The 26,505-nt window shown below is 52.4% G+C and overlaps 1 protein-coding gene across 1 annotated transcript in view; it reads right to left on the bottom strand.

Moving 5' to 3' along the window:
- CAPN5 (calpain 5) overlaps nt 1-16,847 on the bottom strand; it is a 57,761-nt gene extending 40,914 nt beyond the window's left edge. The window contains exons 1-2 of the mRNA XM_056328744.1: nt 16,716-16,847; nt 352-528 (exon numbers count right to left, since the gene is read on the bottom strand). Of these exons, the coding sequence (XP_056184719.1) occupies nt 352-513 (162 nt within the window). The 5' untranslated portion in view covers nt 514-528; nt 16,716-16,847. The remainder of the gene's footprint in view (nt 1-351; nt 529-16,715) is intronic.
- Between the last annotated feature and the right edge of the window lie 9,658 nt (nt 16,848-26,505).

The raw sequence follows: 26,505 nt of genomic DNA, 5'->3' as shown, positions 1-26,505 counted from the left end.
GTATTCAGAGATAAGTTTGCCCTGCTGGACCCACCAGGCTTAACCAGACCAACCTGGCTGCAAACCATCTCTCTGGGTTATGCATGAGGAAACCAAGTCACAGTGAAGCCTCCTTTGCACTTGGTCCTCCCTGGCAGTAGAAGAGCCTGGACCTGGGTGCAGCAGGGCTCCCTGGAATCCCAGAGGCTCACAATACCACGTCTAGGCAAATAAACCCTGCTGGGGATGGAGAGGAGATGTTGGCTGAGGCTTGGGACCCTTGGTAAAGGATGCACTGTGTATTTTCGGGGATGCCTGAGAGCAGAGATGGTGGAAAGCAGTGCTGAGGGGCAAGGGGATGAGTGCACTTACTTTTGGGCGCTTCCACTGAATTCCCTGGATCCTTGACTTGTAGAAGAGCGAGTCATCATTGGCAGGGAAAAGCGGGTCCTCAAAGAGCTGCTTCCGCCGCTGGCATGCCTTCTTCAGGGAGGCGTAGCGCTGGTTCTCATATGGCTTCACTGAGGAAAACATCTTTCCCCACCGGCCCTGGGAGGACAGACAGAGCAGGAGTGAGATGGGGCAGGGTCCGGCCAGGGACACTCAGTCCTCCTTTGCAGCACCCAAGTGGTGAGACCAAGACATCATGACTGGAGATAACCACCCATCCTCTGTCTCCACCCTTCCCCAGATCTGGCTGACCTACACCCCTAGACCACACATTTATAGTCCCATGAAGCACCTCTGGCTCACTCCAGGAGGTATGAGTGTGCTTCATCACCAATTTAAACAAGCAGGTAAAATTCTGCATCCAAGTGAGGAGGGACAGATGACTCCCTTAAGCCCAAGTGTACCTTGCTGATCCCCTGGACGATGGACTCCCATTTACCCCTTAAGGTGGCCAAATGCCACCAAAACAGGCACAGTAGGAGATGATAGCTGGTGTCCTGCCTCTTAGTGAATTTGTAACTCATTTGGGAAAAGCACAGCCCTCTGAAGCAAAGGAGAAAACATGCTCTGCAAGATGGGTGTGCAGAGGTTTTATGGGGGCTGAGCCCTACCCAGAGCACCCCCACCGTGCAGCCTTGAATCATGGACATACATTTCATGGTTTCATCAGAGATGCCAGTTTCTCAGTAGACTTTATTATATCTGTTTTTAATTAAAAAAAGGCCTCCTGGCAGAGCACCATGTGCTTCTAGATTAATTATTCTGTCTTGACAAGCGCCTAGCTTCCAGGGCAGAGATGTGAATTTAGCAATCCAGAAGACAGCAGGAAACCGTTGCCCAAATGCCCCCCTGCTCTTCACCACTGCTCCATCACCCCTGCCGTTCAGTCATGTACCAACCCCTTTGCTCAGGTCCTCATCCCTTCACCCTGCAGGCTGCACCTCCTTGTCCCCCACAACAGGCAGAAGGAAAGGGGGTGCTTTACCTTGTTCCCCTCTACTAAATCACAGACCTTCCAAAGCTCCTTCCCTACGGTTTCTCTGTATTTATTTATAACAGCTACGTACTATCCTTCTCTCTCCCCAAAACAGGATGTCCTTTTTAAAATGTTGATCATTAGTGACTCTGGTCTGAAAACATATAGGCTGGTTTCCTAAAGAAATGGGGGTTTGTGTGCCACATAATCCCAACTATGGTCTCCAGCACCATCCATAGTAAAATGATGGGTGACCCATCCAGCAGGCAGATGCATCCAGCAAACTGACCTCTAACTGCTCGCTATGAAACATACAGAAACCATATGCTTATTGTGGTATTATCACAAGTGGTGGGACAAGAAAGTTGCAATAAAGGCTAATAGGAAGCACCTAATCTGTAAACATCTAAAATCCAAGGGATTATATGATCACTTATAGTTGAGCATCAATTTAGGAACAGTGTCACATCCCTTGTTAATGAACCACTAGGATTAACTGAAGGAAAGTAAGTGTTTGAGTGCTAAATGAATGTCTGTGCTGATCAGAGTAATCCTCCAAGAGCATCACTCACCCAGCCAGTCTCCTCTCATCTGGAAGAGAGGAAAACACTTCACTTCTGCAAAGCAGAAGAGCAAAGGATAAGTTTTAGTTGTATTAGTCAGTATTTATCACCTGATTAGCAGCACAAGCACTCATCATTCAGAGCTTAAGTGAATCCAAAATAACCCCCTTGTTGGCTGCTCCACAGGTCCCTGCCGCTGAAGCAGCCTGGGGGGTGCTTTGTGCCAGCCAGCCACCTTTCTCCAAATCGCTTGGTGTGTCCTGGCCCTGTGCCCTGAGATACAGCAACTGCAAAAACTGCATGAAGGGGCAATTAGGCTTCAATTAAACATGGTCTGAACTGCAAAAGAGGCACCACCCTGGGTGGACTGCATAGGGTGGATAGGGGCAACAGGTAGCTGCATCTCCCATGAGGAGACCATTGGCACTGGATGGCCAACAACCCAGCTACCCCAGTGTCTCTCTACTCCCACGTCCCTGCTGTGGAGGAAGAACATAGGGAGCATTTAGTGATGATCCTCCAGAATTGCTGATCTGAGATTTTAGAGTTTATAATGTCTTAGCTTGCAGGTCAAAGACAGGGAGAGCAGCTGTGCCTTCAGCTCTATTTGGAAACCAAGGTTAGGACCTTGCCTGCGTAAGGCCAGTTACAGAAGTTTTAATTCATGCAGCAGCCTTTGCAGGCAGCTCAGCAATGCATTGAAGTGCTGTTGTATACAGGGCTTATAGCAATGCTCACAGGATTTTCTCCTTGGCATCAGGACCAGTTTCCAGATGCCACAAAGAAGCCCAAGTGCATCACGTGCCCTCAGAAAAGCCTTAAAAATAAACGGCCCAATATAAAAATCTAAATAATACACCAGATTTACTCCTTGTAGAACAGCAGACAGCCTCATTGAGCAGTCAGGGAATGCACCCACTAGCCAAAACATGCACCCACCCTGCTAAAAGCGTCAGGGAAGGAGCTAACCTCTGGACCTCCAGCTGAGGAAGAGGGTGAAGGACGGGGAGAAGTCCCCAGGGAGGTCACGGGGACATCTTAACAGTGAATGAGCTCCTTTTGAGTGACAATCAGGCAGGACTTTCGCATTTTCAGCACTCACTGCTAAGAGACACATGCAAAGTGGCAGTGCTGGGACGGGATGGTTGCCAGCTGCATGAATACAACAGGCTGAGAGAGAAGGATGCTGCTTTGGACTGAGATGCAGGATGCCGAGTCCAAGCAGAGATGCTTGGACTGTTGCATGAGCTGGGTTGACAGATGGACAAGGACATTTCCATGGGAGGGTGTGCAGACAGAACCAGAGAGATATAGAAAGGGAGCCTGGAAAGGACAGGAGGGAGGTGTGGTGCCTTTTGAAAAGCCACGCTTGAGTTAAGGCAGGAGTTATGGGTTTGACGCAGGAGATGCTGGACGCTGCTCCACAGTCTGTCCAGTGGCTGAGTGCTGGTACTGGCTGCTCATTCATAAAATTACTGCTCCTCCCCAGGCAGCTCTGCAATGACAGCTTGGAGCTGTATTTTCCAATGACCCTTGCAACTCTGACTTCCATGAGACACCCTGAGCAATGTCCATCCCTATGAGAACAGGACCGCGGTGCTCTTGACCGAGGTGCTCCAGGACCGCGGTGCTCTTGACTGAGGTGCTCCAGCCTTTCTGCTGCCCAAATTTACCTGGGAGAAAAGGGCCTTGCCCTCCTGTCCCAACCCACAGTGACTGTCACCTAGACAGCCATCTGTCCTTGCTGCGGGGCTGCTCTCACATGAGAGGGCAGAGATGGGTTTGAGCTACAAAGGAAATGTCATGCAGAGCAAGAAACGATACTGTTCAGAATAATTTAAAAAAATGAACAAACTTGAAAAATAATTAAAACGAAGGGATAGGGGATATGTTCTTAGGGCAGTATTAAAGTCCATTACTCTAATTTCATGCTGACCAGGCTGAACTTCAGATCTGCCACATTAAAATGCTTAAGGGCTGTCTAATTACTCTTTGCCTTCTTGCACTGAGCTAGGATGCTCCAGGAGCACAAGAACTGGGCGTTTTCATGCCTGGTCCAAATTAACAACCCTACACTTGCACATGAGTGTGTTTGTGTGTGAGCAGGGAGGGGAATCTGCACTCACAACTCTTAGCATAGCCAAATTTGTGGAAACAGTGGCCTGAGCCCAACTTCAGTCCAACCCTGAAGGAGTTAAACAGGAAACTATTTTGTTGGAGGACTGAGCCAGACTTATGACTCAGGGGTGTTGCACACTGGCCCTTTTCACCTCCAGCATCATCCAGGCATTCCAGCTCCTGCCAGCTGGTAACGATCAGGGCTCTGAGCACTGCAATGGGGGAGAAGGTTTGAAAGCACTTGCATTGGCCAGGACCAGGTACTTGCTGAAAAGCTCTTCCTTCCTCCCCCACAAACTGCTTACTCTCCTTCCCTTCCAGCTCAGAGGCTCCTGTACCACACAGCTAGCTGTCACAGGCTAACCACACTTGCTTTATCTCAAGGCTGCACCCCGTCCAGGAGCAAAGGGCTCCTTGCTTGGAGATTCTGCAGTTGTCTGCCTCTAGGTCAGACAAAACACTTTGTCCTTAGAGGACAGGATCTGCTGGCCCGTGTTCTCCAGCTCTGTTCTCATTAAACACGAGATATGTTTGATATCACATTGTAAAGGCATAGCATCAGCCAAGAAGATGAAGCAGGAACCAGGCATGTTGTTGCCCAGTCTGCAACCAGGTGCAACCTGGTAGGGGCAACCTACAACACTGCAGCCCAATAGCAGGGTGTTCAGAGCAGCCAGGCTCTTCCTAAAAATGTTATTTAATTTTTTTTCCAGTCTCCTTGGGTGTTTCTGTTGACAGACACAGGACAACACTGGGGTTGACCTTCCACCTGCTAACACAAAAGTCCAGCTCAGCAGTGGGAGATGCTGCCGACACAAGGACAGCTTCACATGCCTTTTCTCCAGAAACCAGGGAAGATGCAGTTGAACCATGAATCACTCTCTACACTGAACACAAGATAAGCGCTCCACACCCTTTAGCCAACATGTCTATGAACAAAAAAGCCCCAAGTCACAGGCTAAAAAGTGACAGTCCCATTGAAAGTCTATCAGGACTGGCAGCACATGGTCTACAGCAGGTCTGAGCTGCATCCCCAAAGCCCTTTCCCACTCCCAGTTGTACATCTACCGTAGTTTTGGCTTGGAGTTGGAGTGCCATGGCCCAGAGCCAGCCGCACCGCATAGCATCCTGCATTAGGAATGTCCAGAAGGACTGGGAGGTGAAGCTACACTGACGAAAATTAGAAAAAAAGACATTATTTCTTCTTAAATTGACTGCGGTTAACCAGGGGAGCTAATTCCTATGGGAATTTATAGGTAGTTCACCTCCAGATGTTTCTGAGCAGAGTTGGGCATCTTTCCAGAGCAGCTGCTTTAGCCAAAATGCAAATTAACGAGCATTTACAGTGGTTACTTGCTGAAACAAAACTGCTGAAGAACAGAAAACAGAATGAGCCTTTCTGTGCTTTATCTCTTCCCTTCATCCGGTGGTATCCCTGTTCTCCTCTAAGAGCTAAAAACTCCACTAGGCTAAAGGTGGAACAACCATTTTTACTCTTAATTATATTTATATCAAGTTCTGACTTTTGTCAGTAATTTACTGCAGCACAGGTGGGATCCGAATCCGGACACCAGAACACAGCACTGTTTAGCCAGAGGGTTAATCTTGCACGCATGTACATGAGGACCAGCCGCTCCCCCTCAGAAACTCAGCATAGTGGATTTAGTCTCAAAAAAATCCTTGATGTGGTTAGAGGCTGTTTGTTCTGGGTAAACTTGCTGTATCGATAAGCTTTCTGCAAAAGTGGCTAAGTACAGCAAATGCTCCCTGATGACATCTCCTCCTCTGTGGAGTGGGAAAAAGCATCATCCTCCATCTGCAGGGATGCTGGTCCCTCCTGCAAAGCACTCAGAGACATAAAGAGGAAGTTACTGTCTAGCAGCTGGCTATTACTGCAAAAAACTCAGGAAAAAAGTAGTCTTTCATTTAAAATGCATTTGCAGCACTGCCAGGGAAGGAGCCAGGGTCGCTCATCCTAGCAGAGAATTAGTGCATGTGACTCCGTATCACCAAGGCAAACCTGGCTGGCCACATCCGCACAAAATCGGCCACAGAGAGTATGTCAGATTTGGAGGCTGTTTCCAGTAATGCACGGTGATTTTTATCATGCTGCCTTTATTTCCTCTGGTTTTCTCCCTCCAGAACATTGCTCCCTTGTTGCTTAATGGCAAGAAGACAGCGCAGGGAGACAGAGCCAGCAAGAGGGCTTGGATATGTGCAGCCTTTGTGTATGTTTTTTCCTGGGAAGGCCAGGGTTAATGGGAGTCTGGGGGTCTGGGAATCAAGGAACCAGCTGGGTGTGATGGCCAGGAGTTCCCTTTTGCTTGGATAACTCACACTGGGGACACCTTTGGCATCAGGAGTTCCTCGTTCCTTGCAGGTATGAGTCACCATTTGCAAACAGTCGCTGTTGGAGCTGCAGGAAGAAAGGGCAGCCCTGAACTGTAAACACCCTAATAACCCTGTGCTGGTGGCAAGCACTGCCTGGCAAGAGCATTGCACACAAGATGTGTTTGTGGCACCAGCCAGACTGGCCCTTCTGCTCAGCACAGACGTTAAGGTCAGATGGGACCAGGACATATGTTTGAAGGCATCCTGGCACAGGCAGGAGTAACAAGCTCAAAGCAAAGCTGGTGGCAGCATTCCCAATCAGGCTGGGAAAAGCAGGAGGCTGGAGAGACACAGGACTAGCAGGGACAGGGGTGGAAGAACAGCAGAAGAAGATGGCAGAAGGACAGACCTACAAACTGGGGGAAGAGGAAGGCTAGAACATGTCACCAAGCAGCCAGGATTGGCTGAGGCATGCAGAGGGGAGCTGAAGATATTCACCACTCTGGGTCCAGTTCATCCCAACCCACTCATGCTTTGGGGAAAACGTAAAAGCTCAGTTTTGAGTATCCCCCAGCACAGCCGCAGGTGCTGTTCAAGCCCTGGGCCAGCTTTACCATGGCAAGCACATGTTACAATAGGCTTGTTCTCCAGACCACAGCAGAGTTAAAAACCCTTGTAGATCAGCAGAGGTTGCAGGACAGGCACCAAAAGGCAAATTAATGGGCTTTGCCTACGCCCAGCCCCTGGAGAAATGCACTGCTCTGCTTTGCTAACCCTTCCGTGGCCCAGCACCCAGACCTTGACCCTGGTTAATAATTGCCAGGAGCAACACAGAGCACCAGCAACAACAAAGCACTCCTGAGCTCCTCAGCAGCCCTGAGGCTTCCCCAAACAACCCTTCCTGGTGGCAGGAACCTTCTCCAGGGCTCCCCCAGCTTTATATACAGCAGCTCAAACCAGGATGGAGTAGCACAGGGATGTGGGGCTGGACTCACGTAGTAAGGTCTAGGTTCAAACATGGCATTGCTCACACAGAGCAGGTTTTCAGGCACTGGAGAAACACAGCCCAGGAAGAGCAGTCACACATGCAGAACTGAGCCACCTCCATCTATGGTCATCCAGCCACATGGACCTTGCTTATTCCAAGAGGGCTGTCACCCCACACATGCACTGCTTTGAACACAGACCACCCACCCCATGAGGTTACAGGAGTGCTGAGCCCTTCTCAGCATCCATTTTGATCACCGTTGGTAAAAAAAAAAAAAAAAACAAAAAAAAAAACAACCAAAAAAACAAACCCAAAGGATGCTATCTTTGCAGGAGTGGACTGAACATGTATTTCTATTATTTATTCAGGACTTCTAATTGAATGTCTGGACCAGCTTCTTTTAAATCTGGTCACACTGACTCCACTGGAAGCCCTGCACCACGTCAATACACTTGTGCTGTTTTTCTTGCCAGCTGGGCAAAAAAATTATGGTCTAAAGACAGACCTGTACCTTTGTGGTATGGCTAGAGGGAAGGACAGAAGCAGCACAGGGCACCACTTGAGGTAGCCTAGAGAGCCTTCTTCTTGAGCATTATGGGTCACAGAGGTGCTTAACTAAGGGATTTGGGTAACCGGAAAATTCATTCAGAAAACTCATCATTAGCACAGATAAAATGCAGCACGTCTCCACACAAATGCTCTGCCTTCCATAGCTTCTGCAGCCTCTAGGATAATTAAAGCAATTGAACTTCAAAAGATGCAGAGACGCATGCCTGAGGAGCAGAAGAGATAACAGGGCTGCAGCTACTCTGCAAAAGACAGAATCAAGGCAGCTGGATCCTACAAGATCATCCCTCCCAGACAAGCTGTGCTATTTGTCCTTCTGGCTGATCCTAAGCATCCCTGCTGCAGTTTCAGCCCAGACCACGTCATAACACCAACACCTTCCCCAGGGCTACGGGTTTCTTCTCTCTCCCTCACCTTCACCCCTTGGCTGCAGGCAGAGCCCAAAACTGTCCTCTTGGAGGCCTGGAGGTACAACCAAGTCCTTCAGGTGTCCTCCTGAGAGACTCCTGGCCATACCAGAAATGTGTCCCTTGACCTGCTCCACTTCAAACCAAGCAGGATTCAACCATCACCTGCAATTTCAGCCAGCGAGGGCTCCTCGCTCCCCACTGCTTCTGATGATGGGCTCCACACCCCACAGAGGATTGGCTTTGTCCCAACCCTCCAGCTCCTGGACCCAAGTCAGGACTCAAACCTCTGCCAAGACAACATCTCCCAGCTTTGGCTAATAAACAGTTTTAGTATTTCCTCTTTGCATGATCTAGACCTGAATAAAAGCACCGAGGCACTCTGCTCCTTGCCTGCCGCCTGCTTGGGTCCTCCGTTTTCAGTTTTCCCCTTTGAGAGGCTCATAACCCCCTTGCCAGCCCTTTCCTGAGCCCCACGTCCTATAAATCCCATAGCCACAACAGCAAGTATCCAGACCACACCTAGGTACTGCCTGACTTCAGAAGAGCATTCTCCTTGTCTGCAGAACCTTCAGGATGTGCCAGCAAGATCAGCCATTTTTTTAATTTACCTCCTTTTCCCTCCCTGCCTTTAATAAGTTTTCCTTTCTGTGACTCCTCCACAGCACTGCGAGTACAAAAGTGGTATTTAAAGGCTTGTGGCAACTCAATTTGTTAAGTGTTTTGAAGAGGGAAGCCTCTCTCAGGTCAACTGGATCACCTCAAATGTGTGGGGTTTATTAGAAATCTTCGTTACTGGAGCCACACAGCTCTTGCAAGCTGAAAGGTCTGAACGTAAGATCCCGATGTCTCCGTTTGAGCTCTCCAAGTTGTGTTTCTGCCTTGGATGCTGTAACAACCCCAACCTCCCAGTCAACTTTTGCCCCCTTATTCCTTTATTTCAGCAGTGCTGCTCTTCTCTAACATAGAGGCAAGAGTTTGCCACGCTGCCCTCGGAGCTGAAAGGCTGCAGCCTTTCACCAGGAGGGACTAGATACCACTTCCCTCCCCCAGGGAGACGGGTACAGGTCACGATGCTGAGCACCGCAGCTTACCTCCATTCAGCTTCATCTCCCTACCAAGCATCTTCCCTGTCAAGTAGCGGGAGGCTGGATGGATACCTCCTGTGAGACACATCTGGTCCATGACCTACAGCTGGATGACCAAAGCCAACCAAACACCACAAGAGCTCCTGCTATGCACCGTGGCTGACACGCCACAGCAGTGCAATATTTGCTAGGGTAGGGACAGATTGTCTCCTGCTGTGGAGACACTGTGCACAGCAGAAATATTCAGGGAGAGACTGATCCATTTCACAAGGTACAGCAGGCTCCAGAACGTGCGAGAGGTCTCCATGCACCATCTCAACATGACCTGGGTAGGGGGTCATGCTCCCCTTTGTTTGCGTTTGCTTCCCAGCACTTCTGTAACAGGATCAGCCATCAGGATGTGCTGCATCCCCATGTCATCCTGCTCCATGTGGTCCAGAGGGCAAGGTAGGACTCTGCACCCATGGGCTCCACATGGTCTTCTGGGTCCCTTCCTGTGGTAACCCAGAAAAAGACCCTGCCCTTTGCTAGCCCTTTCTTAGCATCCTGAGCTGTGCCCTCAGGCAGGCTCCCCAGGTCAAACTAACCCATCGCCAAGCCACAAGCATGAACAGTAAGACCAAAACCCTGCTCCTCATACTGCAACTCCGACCTCGCGTTTGGGGCTAAAATCCAAAATCACCGCTCCTCTGAGAGCATCCACTGCCCTGTGGCATTCACCTTCCCAGGGCTGCCCCTGAGGTACATCTCCCAGAGGCCAGGATTACAGGCAGCAGCATCAGGGGAGACCCTACACAGGCAGGATAAAAAGCAGCTGTCCACCCAGCTCAAAAGATTTCTCCCCTATGAGGTTTTCTGCTCTTTTGAAGCTCTCCTGCTTTGCTGGAGCCCAGCACGGCTGTGCTTACTCCTGCTGCCACGGCTGGCAGCTGGATCCATCACCCCTGCTCTCACCCCAGTGATAACGTCTGTCACCGCTCTGATGGAAACTGGAAACTCTGCCCGAAGCTGGAGCAGGCGCCAGCTTATCTGCAAGGAGGTTGCTCAGGGCATGTTACTACCATAGAGTTAATGGCAAGCAGGAGACCACAGGCCAGGCACAGGGCTCTGGGATGGAGGTACAGAGCAAGCATCCTGCTGGAAGTCCTTGCTCCATATCTCTTCAGATACCCTTGTGCTGCAGCAGCCCTGAACTGCAGCAGTAACTCACAGGGTACGTACCAGATGTACCCTGATGTGGGGAAGGGTTTCGCTTCCCCTCATGGGACAGGAACTCACTGCAGCCACGGCCACAGCCCCGCATTAGGCACAAATCACTGCTCTCCTGCTCCTGCACGAAGACCTGCCGGGCAGCCGAAGGCAAGACTTGCCAGGCGAGCAGCCAACAGACACCAGCCCCATCCAACGCCCACACAGCAGCGGGTGGCCTGGCTCTGCAAGAGCCGAGTTTGCAGCTGCAGCTTGTACCAGTGCAAGACTTCCCTTTGCTGGGCAGAGAAATCACGTCCCTTTATCACCCCGGAGCAAGCCTTACAATACTTACGCATGCTCAGACAACTGGTAGGACCAGCTCTGCAAGGCTTTCTGAGCAGCAAGCCTGCAAATACTTTGTAAGCAGCTCTTGCTTACCAGGGTGTGGCTTGCACAAAATAAAACAAAGCAACCCGAAATCCTGTGGGACAAACAGGGGTGCTTCCTTCTCTGTATGGGGGGTCTGGGGACAACGGTGGAACAGCTCAGGCTGGGCTGAGAAGGGATGGAGTCAACCAGAGCCACCTGCATCCCGCACCAAGGAGCCAAGGAACCCCAAACAAGTAGAAATGCAATGTCAGCTGGAGTGGAGGGTGCTAACTGCAACAGAGCAATACGTTTTCTCAGCCGGGGAATTCATTGTATGAATTATCTAGAGTTACAACCAAAAAAACCCAGCAACAACAAAAACACAGTGGGGAAAAAGCATCCTGGTTTAAGGGAAGGCCAGGCAGGAGCAGAGCCCTTACCCTTTTCACCCAGTGATCAGAGACCTGCTGTCTGTCATGTTGTAACTCCATAGAGAGTATTACGTGTCCCTTTCACTGGTGGTAAACGCATAGCCCTGCCCTGGGCTGCCACAGTCCTGTTTGGTTAGTTACAGCCAGATTAGAGGATAAACCTTAAAGGAATAAACCGGGGCTACAGCCTCCCTCATCTGAGGGTCAGCCGCAGCCAGCCAAGGAGACAATCTGCCCGATCAGCTAAGGAGGTCCCTGCAGGGTGGGGAGAAGAAGCTCTCTCCCGTATACCATTTCAGAGCTTCCCACTAAGGTTGCCAGCCTCCCAGCGTGGGGCTGAGTTAAGGTGGTTGGGATGCTTTACAGTCCGCTCTCCCCATAACCTACGTTCATGACTGATTGCAGTCACAGGACTTGAGAGAGCAGAGACAACGCTCAGATGGACGGCAGGAGGACTAAGTCTGGTCATTTTTGCGCAAGGACAAACGAAGGGGCAGGGAGTGCTTTTCTGTGCCAGAAGAGTATTTTAAGGTAAAATGCATCAAAGTGTTACTGAATTGGGACATGCCTCCTAGAGCACATGAAAGCTGCCTAAGGGATGCACGAGCAGGCAGGGGGTGAGGAGCTCAGTCCAGCCCCCTCTGAAGGGCTGGATCAGGCCCAAAGGAGCTGGTTCTCTGACCTACATGCTGCAAACCCCGTGGGCTTCCAGCATGGCTTTGCAGTGGTATCATCTGTCATTTCTCCAGCACAGGAGGATCCCCAAAGCATGAAGATCTGCAATACTGGCTGAAAACTAATGCGTAGTGCAGAATGGCAAAAACTGTTGAAACCTCCTGGGTCCCAGAGTGTGGAGCAGAAAGGATTTTTTTTTCCCATAGGGGGTGAAAAACTCAATGGCAAGCATCCCTATTCCACCACGACCTCAAGAAGTTATGCCTATACTGAGGCACCAGAACAGGGGTCTCTCCTACAGTCTAAGCCAATTTTAGCAGGAATAACCTATGGATGAAAAGGCTTCATGGTGCAAAGAGGAGAGCTAAGAGCAGGGGAAGGGTTAATGTTGCAGCCAGACAGATGTCCGACTGTTGTGAAAATCAGCCCCCATGAATCCAATGGGTCTGCGTCCATTTTCTGCAGCGCCCAGAGCCTGGCCCTTTCTCCCTGGGTAATCAACTGGAAGTGTGCAGAGCCAGAGTAATCACTGCACCTCATTCCCCATCCGTGACTCTGCCTGCGGGGCCAGGAGATGGAGGAGCAGCGCCTGGCCCGAAGCAGGTCAGTGCAAGCCCATCGCTGAGCCTTTGCGCTCCACAAGCAGCTCAGAAGAGCAGGCAAAGGCATGAAGACATCAGCAAATAAACGGTACCCAAGCGTGCCAAATGACACCGCAGCATGAGCAAAGGACCACGGACGCCTCTCTGGGGGCTGAAACCCTCCTGCAAGTATGGAAGTGGCTTCACTTCTGGACATCTGCAGAGAAAGGAGTTGACACTTCTGACTACTACGGAGGAGGAGAGAGAGTGCCTGATCCCCCAGCCTTCAAGGCACAGCTGTATCCTTCTCATTCTCCCTGTATTAACCTGCTGCTGCCTTGCTTGGAGTAAGCATCAGGAGAGGGGTCTTAGCACCCCTGGACCGGCCCAAAATTAGCCAGTAATGAAAGCAAAGTATGAGCAGATTTTGAGGATGCAGCCATTCTTAATATCACCATACTCCAGCACAAACGCTATCTAAATCTCTTGGGATCAGATCCAAAGCCTTCTTAAAGCATAGATGCTTTGTTATTAATCTGTACAGCGACCAGGGAAGGGACAGCTGGGATTTTTTGAGGCATAATCAAAGACAAAAAAAAAAATATCTCGGTGACATGGCTGGGCTTCATCTGCTTTGTGCCTGGTCTGGTCCTGCATGAGGCAGGTGGTGAGACCTGCTTGGCTAACAGCCCTTCCCAAAGGAGATACCAGGACCGGGTGTCTGGACCAGAGGGTCCTGGCCTCCTACATTGACAAGCCCCAAATCCTCCTCATACCATAGTCAGGCACCTTAGAGGAGAGGTAATGTGCTCTAATTCACACTCTCCTAGCCTCCTCCGATGGGATGCAATTGCAGAGCCTCTAGATAAGCCTCCCAAGCTAAATTAAATGAATTCACACCCATTTGTCCCCACGCCAATCCTGTCCTCCAGTTTAAATAGCTCTTCTGCTTCCCTGGTGTTCACCCCTTGGATGTATTTATAGTCAGCAAGCACATCCCCTCTCTGCCTTTGTTTCGCTGAGCTTTTATAGCCTGGTATAATAGCTCTCCATCCCTCTGATCAGCCTCACAGCCCAGATTCCCTGCACCTGCTCCAGGCTGAGTTAATCCTTCTCAAGCACCAGATCTCAGAGCCCCATTCCTCCGTGTTAACTCTTCCATAACCCTGTCCCACAAACACCCTTTGCCTGGTTCCCCTTGCCTTTTTGCAGTGCTCCCAGTGGCACCCAGCACCAACAGGCCCTGAACCCCCAGTCTCGGCTGTCCCAACATGATTCAGCCTCCAAACGTAGCACAAAGCCCAGCCATACAATGTCCCACTGATAGATGTCCTAGAGGACGTGCCCACACACTGCAACTCACCCTCGAGGTCAGCCCCTTCCCTCTGGCCGAGCAGCGCATCCACCCCATACGGATGGTGCCTCTCAGTTTGGTTTTGCAGGTTAAACACAGCATTAAAAATGAGAATGAGCTCAGATCTTCCCTTAAAAGCTTCAAGCAGATTTAAGCTCTCCTGCATGGGGTTAATCCATCCAGCAGTGTCCTTTGCCACCTTCCCTAGCCACCCCACCCCACCCCTTGGCAGAAGTCTTCTCCACTGACATAATCCCACATGCTACGTGTGTAAAGCCCCTTCAAGTCCAAAGGAGACCTGTATCACCTCCTTTGCCTAAAAATGAGAGCAAACCCACAGGCAAAGCACAGCCCCCTTGGTAAGAGTCCTAGGGTTCCACCACCCCACCATCCCACCTCAGGGCTTGAGGATGCCTGAGGTAGCTCTCCATGGGCATCCATCACCAGCTGGAAGAGCTGCCTTGAACGGACAGCGCTGCAGGGGAGACGGCAGCCACCCGGGGATTTTGCTGGGCTCACGGCCATGTCAAAGCCCCACCTAAGTAATCTCTTACCAGAATGGGCAAGGAGCGGGGGCAGATGGCAGACAGCAGGGCTGGAGTTGAGTCTGCCACAAACCTCCCAAGTGCCTTAGTCATGTTGCTTTGCCTCTTTTTTAGGTGTCACCGCTTTGCTTCTGCATGTCACGTGGGGTGTCCCTAAGACATGATAAAGGGGCTTGATTTCTACTCTGAGCAGGGCCTGCTACAGAAGCCCTGCTGCCTTCCTCAAAACCTGCTTTTCCTTTCACTAATGCCTTGATCCTCCACTCTGCTGCCAACGAGAAAGTTTTTCCCAACCAATTCTAGCACATGGCTCCTGGCAAGCACCAGACACCAAGCGAGCCAGCCCCCACATACACAGCAGCATCTGTATGCACACACCTGTTGCAGACAGAATTTAGACCTCACATCCAGCTCCCAAGGACAGAGGGTCTCTCAAAGAGCATGCATCAGCCCTTCTTGGGTTTTGCAACCCCGCTGCCTGGCTCATGGGCTGGAGCTGAGCCCCAGGCAATTCACATTAAGGAGCTACTTAAGGAAGAAGGAGGCAGCTGATGCTCCCGGGAGGGGCAGGGAAGGAAATAGATTGCACCAGGACATACGTGCCTATAGCAGGATGCTGCACTGAGCAGGAGCTAAGTGGTCAGCACCCCAATCAGGCAGTTCTCCTCCATCCTCACCTGGCTCTGCTTTTCCCACTCCCTGGTTCTTGCAGCCCCAAGGATGCTCCCAACAGGTGACACCTGCTCTCACCTGCACCTGTAAGCTTGCTCCTCCTCAGTTCACTGCTGCCCCGAGCAGCATGGGCGGGCATGGATGCATCTGCCTTGGGCTACCCAACACCCACGTGCAGAGCGTGGGAGATGCAGCTGCAGGGACGCTGTGTTGCCCTCACCCCGGTATAACACAAGTTCAGCACACTCGGACACCAGGCTGAGCCCGGGAGGAGGATCCGAGCCCCCTAAGATGGAAGAGCGGGTGGAGATGAAAGGCACCCCGGGGAAAGTCTGCAGCTCGGTCCTTGCTGGATGCAGCAAGAAAAGCAGCTGAGGATTTAACAGCATCCTCTGCGACCCACTGTGCTTGCTGCCCTGCTTTCATCTCTGTTTGCCATGTCTGCCTGCACTCCCCACCAAGCTCAGAGCTAATACAGCATCCAGGCAGAAACATAATGGTAATCAGTAATAAATAATTAGTAACAAATCCAAGCATCGCATGCAGGTGGATCTGCGGAGCCAGGCGAGCAGCCTGTGCTCACCTGGCAGCTACTGGAGTGGGAGGTGAGGGACAGAGGACCGGAGCCACTTCTGATCGGACATCATCAGAAAGCACCGGCCTGGTTTCTCAGATCCGAAATTATATTTTTCAGGGCAAAAAGAAAGGGAGAAATGGATGGTGCCTCCTACCTCTGGGATATGGGAAATCCAGATTCACATCTCTGCTTAGAAATCCAAAAAGCCACCAGTGCCCTGCGCCCCAGTAGCAGCCTGGTCTGCCCCACGGGCAGGAGCTCTCTCTCGCCTTAACTTTCCATGAGACTTTCTAAAAGCCCTTGGGTTTGTCCCAAAAAAACCGGAACAAAGAACAATACTGAAACCTCAGGGTTTTTTCCCAGTGCAGAAATCCTCCTTCTCCAGCCAGCACCGAGGCCTCATGGCTGAAAGTTTCTGCCCAGCTTGGCTCCGCCAGCAGAAACAAGCCGGACTGGGAGCAGCTGAGGGGTTTTAACCATCCGGGGTGCGACTTGCAGATGCACCAGCCGCACGCACCCCGACTTCCAGCGTCCCCGAAAACGGGACCTCCCACCAGCGCCCGCTAAAGGCAAGGGCAGCACCGTGCTCCCGGCAAGGCAGCGCAGGGGAGGGGGCGGGGGCCCGCTTATAGCTTTTTTTGCGTCTCCCCCCCGATCTTACACACCCCCACCCCCCAGCATGCAGCTGCCCGGGGGTTCCCACAGCCACAGGTGCCCTGAGCATCCCCCGAGGGGGTGGCTGGACCCCCGGGCAAGGCGCGGAGCCGCCTCCCCGCCGCGGGAGCAGCAGCGGGGGGGGGGGGTGCAGGGACAAGCCGCCCCCGCCGCTCCCCGGGGCCGGGGCTCGCCTTACCTGCCCGGTGCCGGTGCCCCGATGCCGGTGGCCGGTGCCGCCGCTCCGGGCGCGCCGCTGCCCGCAGCGCTTCGCCTCCCGCAAGCACCGCCCCGACGGGGCGGGCAGCGGCCGCCGCCGCCGCGCCTGCGCTGGGACAGGCACCGCGAACGGGGACCGGCACTGGGACCGGGGACCGGGAAGGGGGACCGGCACTGGGAACGGGGACATGCACCGGGAACGGAGACCGGGATCGGGAACTGGCACCCGGCACCGGGACCGGGATCAGGAACCAGGATCGGGAACTGGCACTGGGACCGGGAAGCGGCTCTCCCCACCGCTGGGATCTGGGACTCTCACCGCCTGGCAGCGGGAAATGGGGAGCGGCACTGGCTGGCGCTGGTCCAGAACCTGCGCCCGTGACTGGGGACCAGTCTGGTGAACTGGGAACCCCACTGGGGAGTGGGATCTGGGTCTGGCATTGCCCAGGCCCTAAGAGCTGGGATCATCCGGGAAATGGGCCCATCAGTGGGAACTGGGGCTGGCACCACCCAAATGGGGGACTGGAGCAGGCAACTGGGGCTGCCCAGGCACCAGTACCACCACCAAGGTACTGGGAGCTGGGACCAGCCACCGGGACCTCCCAGGCACTGGAACTTGGACCAGCACTGGGACCAGCATTGCCCTGGCACTAGACACTGGGACATGGTCCTACTGGCAGTGCCTGGGACCTTACACTGGGACTGGGAACTGGGCAAACTGGGGCACCATGCACCAACACCAGCTGGGCACTGCACATCAGGGCCACCCAGGCACCAGGCAGCTGGGGTGCGTTAGGACATCACCCATGGAGGGTGCAGGGGAGAGTCATCAGGGCTTGCAGGATGTGGGTGCAGAGGGGACGTCCCCCAGTCAGGAATGGTGTTGGGCAGGACCACAGGGCTTGAAGGAGACATGTTTTCCAGCCCAAGACCAAAGTTATTCCCTTTTTCTGTTGTGCAAGAGGGAAACTGAGGCACCGGGGAGGGGGGACAAAGGCTGGGCAAGCACTCGGGCCCCCTGCACCACATCCACAGAGGTGGACATGCAACAGGTCTCACAGGGCTGGTGATACCGGCTGTGTCCCTATGGTACTGGCTGTTCCCCCACGCTGGAAAACATGCACTTGCAGCCCACAAACACACATCCAGGAGGGGAAAAATAAACATGACCCACCCAAAAGTGCATCCCTCATGGTGGGAAGGGGCCAGTGGGGTTTTACAGACTCTCTGGCATGGGCAGCCCTGATCTGATGCTCTGACTTGACACACTAGCTTTAGTGGCAGTATTCAGGGTTTATCGTAAGTTAGGCCAAAAAGAGATGGCAAGGGAAGAATAAATGAAGAGAATGGTTGTAAATGATGGGAATAAACTTTTCATATTCAAAATTATGGGTGATTAGAATCATTCAGATGACAAAAAAACAGGACTAAAGGTTAGCCTGCCCTGTTAACCTGCCAGCAACAGGAATTGCACCCCACCTTCCCTGGGACAGTCCCCACAGGAGACAGGATGCATGACACAGAGGATTCCCTGTCCTGTCCTCCCGGCAGAACACAGTGACTGAAGGAATGGGGACAATGGTGACAAGTTCCTGGCTGGCAGCAGGCACAGCCCCTCTGTGACTACCCCACCATCCCAAGTGCCTGTGCATGATGGTACAAGGCTCTGCAAGTAGAACCAAACAACGATGAGGATGGTGGTTCATCTAGCATGGAGGTGTCACTAAGGTTAAGTTGGCCCATGTCCTGTGTCAAAACTGCTTCCATAAAGAAAAAAAGATGGGTCACTGTTATAGGGGACTCCCTTCTGAACGAAACAGCAGGGCCAATATGCAGACAAGACCCACTTCTTAGGGAAGTCTAGTGCCTCCCTGGGCCTGAGTTAAAGATGTGAAGAGAAAGTTTCCCACCCTGGTATGCCCCTCAGGTTACTATCCATTAGTGATTTTTCAGGTGGGCAGCAATGAAGTTGCAACAAGAAATCCGAAGGCAATCAAGAGAGACTTCAGGGCCTTGGGACAACTCGTTAAGGGATCAGGAGCACAAGCGGTGTTCTCCCCTGTCCTTCCAGTTCCAGGGAATGATGAGGGAAGAAACAGGAACACCCAGTAGATCAATACCTGGCTCTGAGCTTGCTGGCAGAATTTTAGGTTTTTTGATCCTGGGTCAGTTTACATGACACCAGAGGGGTATAACTGTCTCCAAGTGGGAAAAGTATCCTTGTGCAGGAGTTAGCAGGGCTCAGTGAAAGACATTTAAACTGGATTTGAAGGGGGAAAGGGATAAATCCAGGCTCTCTAGAGGAGAGCCTGGGGGCAGCACACCGATGTTTGAGGGACGATGCGCTAGTGAGATCCTTTGGTCTGCTGTCTCAGTGGAGGTAGGGGACAGAGACGCTAGGGTTACTGGTGTGTTGGAAACCACGGAAGTACCTGAGAATAGTCACATAGGAATTAGGGCTTCTCTCCCCGAAAGGTGGTGGGATCAATGGCCCAACTGAAGTACATCCACACCAATGCACACAGCATGGGCAACAAACAGGAAGAGCTGGAAGCTGTTGCACAGCAGAATAAATATGACATAGAATCACAGAATTGTTTAGATTGGAAAAGACCTTTAAGATCATCAAGTCCAACCATTAACCCAGCACTGCCGAGGCCATCACTAAACCATGTCCCTAAGAACTGCATCTACGTGGTTTTTAAACACCTGAATCACCACCACCCTGGGCAGCCTGGTCCAGCGCCTGACCACACTTCTGGGGAAGAAATTTTTCCCGATCTCCAATGTAAACTTCCCCTGGTGCACCTTGAGGCCATTTCCTCTTGTCCTGTCGCTTGTTACCTGGGAGCAGAGACCAACCTGGGCAGCCTGCAGCCTCCTGCCAGGCAGTTGTACAAAGCAATAAGGTCCCCCCTGAGCCCCCTTTTCCCCAGGCTGAGCCCCCCCAGATCCCCCCGCCCCCCCCCCGAGCTGTGCCGCAGCCCCTTCCCCAGCCCCTGCCCGGCTCTGGACACGCTCCAGCCCCTCCGGGTCTGTCTGGGGGTGAGGGGCCCAACGCTGAGCCCAGGGCTCGAGGGGCGGCCGCACCAGGGCCCGGCACAGGGGGACGGGCACTGCCTGGCCCTGCTGGCCACGCTGCTGCTGACACCGGCCAGGGCGCTGCTGGCCGCCGTGGCCACCTGGGCACACTGGGGGCTCATGCCCAGCCGGCTGCCGACCAGCCCCCCCAGGCCCTTCCCCGCCGGGCAGTTCCCAGCCCCCTGCCCCCAGCCCGCAGCGCTGTGGGGGGCTGGTGTGACCCACGGGCAGGGCCCGGCACTCAGCCCTCTTGGGCCTCAAAATTTCAACAGACATAGTTGCCATTACAGAAACATGGTGGGATGACTGGCAGAACTGGAGTGCTGCAGTGGACAGCTATAAACTCTTCAGAAGGGATAGACAAGGAAAGAGAGGTGGTTGGGCAGCCCTTTATGTTAGGAAGTGTTTTTATCTAGAAGAGTCTGATTATGGTGATGAAAGGGTCAAGTCTTTACAGGTAAGAATCGGGGGAAGGCCAACACGGCCGATATCATGGTGGGAGTCTGTTCTAGACCGCCCAACCAGGACGAAGAGGCAGGCGAAATGCTCTATAAGCAGCGGGGAGAAGTCTCACGATAGGAGCCCTTGTTCTCATGGGGCACTGCAAGTTACCAGGTGCCTGCTGGAAATGTCATCAGCAGAGAGGGAACAGTCTGGGAGCTGCTGGAGTGTGTGGGAGAGACCTTCCCGACAGAGCTGGTGAGGCACCCAGCGAGGGAAGGCCCCCATGGGACCTGCTGTTTGCAAACAGAGAAGGACTGGTGGGTGACACGATGGCTGGAGGCCATCTGGGCCACAGCGATCACGACAGTTTTTGATTCCTGGAGAAGCAAGGAGGGATCAGCAGAACCGCCACCTCGGACTTCTGGAGGGCAGACTTGGCCTGTTGCGGGGCCTGGCTGGCAGTCCCAGGGGAGGCTGTCCTGACGGGAGAAGGACCCAGGAAGCTGGACATATTCGGGAAAGAACACTTAAAAGGCACCGGAGCGGGCTGTCCCCACGTGCTGAAAGATGACCCGGTGGGGAAGACAACCAGCCTGGCTGGAACTCAGGGAAAAAGGAGAGTTTGTGACGTTTGGAAGAAGGGGCAGGCAGCTCTGGAGGACTACAGGGATGTCGAGAGGTTATGCAGGGAGAAAATGAGAAGGGCCAACATACAATTAGAACTGAATCTGGCTACAGCTGTAAAAGACAACTAAAAATGTTTCTATAAATACATCAGCAAAAATAGGAGGGCTAAGGAGAATCTACATCCTTTATCGGATGTGGGAGGAAACACAGTGACACAAGCTGAGGAAAAGCGTGAGGTGCTTTGTTGGGGTCTGCAGCAGGTCTGCAGAACCCCAACAGTACTTAATGCCGTTGCTGCAGCCTTTAATAGTAAGACCAGTTGTTCTCGGGGTACCCAGCCCCCTGAGCTGGGAGACAGAGACAGGGACAGAGTGAAGCCCCCGTAATCCATGGGGAAATGGCCAGTGACCTGCTACACCACTGAGACATGCACAAGTCCATGGGGCTGGGTGGGATCCACCCGAGGGCACTGAGGGAGCTGCTGGCAGTGCTCACCGAGCCGCTCTCCATCATTTACCAGCAGTCCTGGAGGACTGGGCAGGTCCCACTTGACGTGACGTCAGCCAGTGTGATGTCCATCTACAGGCAGGGCTGGAAGGAGGGTCCGGGGAGCTACAGGCCTGTCAGCCTGACCTCGGTGCCAGGGAAGGTGATGGAGCAGATCATCCTGAGCGCCATCACAGGGCACATGCAGGACACCCGGGGGATCAGGGCCAGCCAGCGTGGGGTTATGAAAGGCAGGTCCTGCTTGATGAAGGGGACCCACCCAGTGGATGCAGGAAAGGCTGTGGATGGTGCCTACCTGGACCTTAGCAAAGCCCTTGACACCGTTTCCCAGAGCATCTCCTGGAGGAACTGGTGCCCAGGGCTGGGACCGGTGTGCTCTGCGCTGGGTAACAAGCTGGCTGGGTGGCCGGGCCCAGAGCGTGGTGGGGAATGGAGTCACATCCCGCTGGCGCCGGGCACAGGTGGTGTCCCCAGGGACCAGCGCTGGGGCCAGTCCTGTTTGATGTCTTCATCAGGGACCTGGACGAGGGGCTGGAGCGCACCCGCAGTGGGTTTGCAGAGGACACGAGCTGGGGGCAGTGTGACCTGCTGGGGGGCAGGGGGCTCTGCAGGGGGTCTGGGCAGGCCGGGCCGAGGGGCCGAGGCCAGTTGTATGAGGCCCAACAGGGCTGAGTGCCGGGCCCTGCCCGTGGGTCACACCAGCCCCCCACAGCGCTGCGGGCTGGGGGCAGGGGGCTGGGAACTGCCCGGCGGGGAAGGGCCTGGGGGGGCTGGTCGGCAGCCGGCTGGGCATGAGCCCCCCGTGTGCCCAGGTGGCCACGGCGGCCAGCAGCGCCCTGGCCGGTGTCAGCAGCAGCGTGGCCAGCAGGGCCAGGCAGTGCCCGTCCCCCTGTGCTGGGCCCTGGTGCGGCCGCCCCTCGAGCCCTGGGCTCAGCGTTGGGCCCCTCACCCCCAGGCAGACCCGGAGGGGCTGGAGCGTGTCCAGAGCCGGGCAGGGGCTGGGGAAGGGGCTGCGGCACCGCTCGGGGGGGGCGGGGGGAGCTTGGGGGGCTCAGCCTGGGGAAAAGGGGGCTCAGGGGGGCCCTTCTGGCTCCCTACAGCTGCCTGGCAGGAGGCTGCAGGCTGCCCAGGGTGGTGGTGATTCAGGTGTTTAAAAACCACGTAGATGCAGTTCTTAGGGACATGGTTTAGTGATGGCCTCGGCAGTGCTGGGTTAATGGTTGGACTTGATGATCTTAAAGGTCTTTTCCAATCTAAACAATTCTGTGATTCTATGACAAAGCAAACACTTAAGGACATCTGCTTGCCACATTTGCAGTAATGCAGTGAAATTTTTGTTATAAAATTAGATAGGAGGCTGTGCCGGGAGCAGCGTTGGCCTGGCATGAGCTCCTCTTCCGACTGCGGTGTCACCTGCAATGGCACATGGTCACCACAAATCACATGGGTGATTTGCCTTCCCTAGGGCAAACCATTTCATCAAGTTTCTTATTATCTGAAACACTTCTGGACTTTTCATATTAAGGTTCTTAGTGTTTTCCTGTTAATTTTATGAGAAATTCATTACTTATTCAGTTTGTGTGATACTCGTGTTAAATGAATTTAAATAATTGTATTAGTTGAAGGAATAGGAAAGCCAAAAATCTGTTGTTCCACAAATACTTTCTTTGGCAGCAAAAGACATTTTGTCATGTTTTCCTTCTCTGTGCTTGTTTTCCCCTCTCTCCTACAGATCTTGGGGCTGCTGTGATCTGGTTCTGCCCAGAACTGGGTCAGTGGAAGAGTCCTGTTTCACACACCCCTTTTCTCTCCCTTCATCAAAAGTCACCTAGGAAAATAACCCTAAAACCCACAGGGGTTTAGGACACTGTATTTAGGACCCCATATTAGGTCCTGAGCCTGGTCACGTACAGTGCTGAACCATCAACCCCACCACGGTAAGAAACTCCAGCAGCAAAAGGCAAAGGAAAAAAAAAAAAAAAAAAGAGAAACCCTCAGTCTCTGAAGGTTTGTAAGGGGGAAGAGATGATCCTAAAAAGGTCTCCAGCCCTAAAATCATCGGTAGCGGCCCAAAAACCAGCTGCCAGGCAGACTAGGGCAGGGATGGGTGCTGCTGTTGCTCCCTGGGTGGGCAGGGAGAGCATACAGCCCGTTTTGATTTGCAATGTGCTTAAATGGGGTGACACTCCATCAATGTTAATTAATTATCATCACCCGTCATTCCTCCCACCTGTACAGACACCTCCCGCCCAGTTAGCTTGCTTTAATGGCAATGAAAGTAAATAGGTAAATTTCTAATGCACTATTTCCCTTATTTGACCCCAAAGTTGCTAAGGGGGAGTATCTTGCTGTGGGGGATGTGGGGACTGGGGTACACGTGGGGGAGTTTGACACCCATGGGGGTGATGGGTGATGCTGTGCAGTGCCAGATGAAGGGATTAAAAAGAGGAGGAAGGAAAACTGAAAAACAAGAGAAAATATGCTTATTCTTGAGACAAAGCAGCAGCAGGAGTCCAGCTTTTATTATGTTGACGGGCTGGAAAGCATTAGGGAAAAGCTGGAAAACATTAGGGAAAAGCTCCTCTGCTGAATTAAGGCAGCGAGTGGGTCCCCAGCTGCTCCCATCTCTCTGCAGGGACATGGAGTCTGAGCTCACTCTCATTGCAGGCCCAGATCTTGTTGATTAACTTAGTTGCATTTTCAATTTCAGCCTCAGAAAGGAAAGGAAATTATGTAAATACGATTTATAACGACACTTTGTTGCTCGGCAGCATGATGCAAATGAGGCCGTGGTGATGGCAGTGACATGAGAGCTACACAGAGGGGAAGGAAGAAATAGTGATGCTTTAAAACCAGACCCCAAACATAAGTAGGAATAACGTGAAAGGCAAAGTGGAGGAGGAAAATTACAGCTGGTCATTCCTTCAACAAATGAGATTTAATTATTCTTCTGGGATTTCAAAGCAGATGACTTAGGTCTTCCGCCCTTGTGGGAATAATTTGTTGTTTTTGCTCATGCAGCAGACCCCCAACATGAAGTTTGGTCTTGAGGTGCTTCAAGGTGAGGGTCTTCTGCCCAGGGTGGTGGGAGAAGAACTACACACTCTTGCCACCCCTGCTCCTACAAGGCCAGCTCTCCCACTCCGAGGGCACATTTGGGGGAGGAAAGTGAGAAGGTGACTGCAGGTGGGCGGTTGGTGCCCATATCCTCATTTTCATGCTGTGGAGATGTGGGGAGCAACCTCCAACGGCCCCATTGCCCAGCACAGGAGCTAGCTGGCGAGAGCAATCTGAGCACTCTTGCCTCCATCAGGTTGCAGCCTTCTGCTCCTCTTTGAAGATATCAAGAAATGAGCCTACTGTGATTCCTCTGATCATCCATTTGCACTTGAATTAAAACTAATTTTTCTGGATTCTACAAAGTTTTTTGCCTTGGTTGCAGCCTCTAAAATACCAGTAATGTATTCTCTCCTTTCCCTCTCCACATGATTGCAGCATAATCTCCTACTCACTTGATTTATTTAAGCAGGCCTTCAGATGCTCCAGTAATGGGAGTCATTTAGGTCCCTCTGCAGATATGTATTTATTTATTGCTGTTCATTTAAACTGCAGTGTCAGTTGGCAGGAGAGAGACAAGACTGGGGTCACAAGGATGTTAAATTATTCGCCGTCAAAAATAGCTGGTTGAGAAAGTTAAATTAAGCAAAGTCATTCAAGGTCATAGTCAATCACTGGTGAGATGAGAAGGACATTAATTAGCTGTTTTATTTATGGGGGTCATCGTCACCAAAAGACCAGCAGTTGGTAACAAAAAGGGAAACTATAGCAACTCCTTTTGGGTTTTTGGCAAAGCAGCTCTTGGATGAGAAGCCCAATTGCTGTCCTTGACTATGATGGAGAAGTTGAAGCTATTGAAAGGCAGTGTTGTGATGCTCACCGAGGCCCTGTGGAGCCCCAGGAGGCATGGTCCAGGGAGAGCCCCCTTGCAAAATGCAGCTGGGGCCTGAACTTGGTAATGCTCCTCCCACAAAAAAGCTTGGGCAGCGGCTGGGTGAAGGTCTCAGAGGGCATCTGAGATGCTTTAGTCACTCATGCAAACAGGTCCTCACCTGAGATTTTTCCACCTCTCTTGGCAGACAGTGCAGTAGCTGCATACCTCTTCTGTTAATATTTGTATTTCATTTCCCATTTGAACTTCACCAGCATCTTCTTGCAGCTATTAGACCTTGTAATACCCTTTTCCTCCTAGTTTAAGAGCTCCCTAAGACCAGGCATCTCTTCCCTTTCCATTCTTCTCTACCATGCACTACCATGGACCAGCTAAGGTAGGAATATCATAGAACCACAGCAAAAAATCAGTGAGTAAACTGGGCAAGTATGACCTGGAGTCACTGGGAGCCAACAGATCCACACCTTGTAGCTTATGGCATGGCCTTTCACAGGAAAGCAGCATGATCATGGCACTCAGTTCTTTAATGATAGGAACGCCTGGCCAGAAGAGACGTTTCCAACCAAAGATCCAACTCATAACCATTCATCAGGAAAAGGCCCACTTTCTCCCTGTTCCTGCATAACATGCAAGGTGGAAACCATAAGCCCTGATGAAACTGCCCTCTGCCTCACTGACCTGGTGAACACATCGGCCACAGTTCAGGACGTGCCCACGCTGTGAACTGCACAGCGGCCGGCTGGCAAACAGCTCACGCTAATTGATAACTCTGCTGGGAAATCCATACCATTAAATTCTCCACTTAATTGTCTGTATCAGCACTTACTTCTGCACAGCCACAAATCAGAGAGCTTTTTAATGGGACAGCCGCTGTTAAGCAAGACAAGAAGTCAAATAGCAAGAAGCTTGCTTGAAGAGAAACGAAAACATGATATCAGGGTTTATACTGGAGGAGAGATTTGATGCTGCAGCGGAGATTGTGGGGGAGCTGTGGCCCAGGGAGATGCTAAGAGATTGGCCTTCCTCTGAAAAGCTAGCAAGGTAAATCAGCAGAGGAAAGGTTGTCCGTGATTCTATCTACAGGAGGCAGCTCAGGTATCACAGATCAAGGTCTGGCAGCACAGGGCTGCTTGAGCATTTACCCTTCTCCTCTGTCCTGAAT

The sequence above is a fragment of the Falco biarmicus genome, chromosome 2, assembly GCF_023638135.1.
Source record: "Falco biarmicus isolate bFalBia1 chromosome 2, bFalBia1.pri, whole genome shotgun sequence".
NCBI lineage: Eukaryota > Metazoa > Chordata > Aves > Falconiformes > Falconidae > Falco > Falco biarmicus.
Note: the sequence above shows the minus strand (reverse complement) of the source record. Positions and strands in the feature narration are given on the sequence as shown.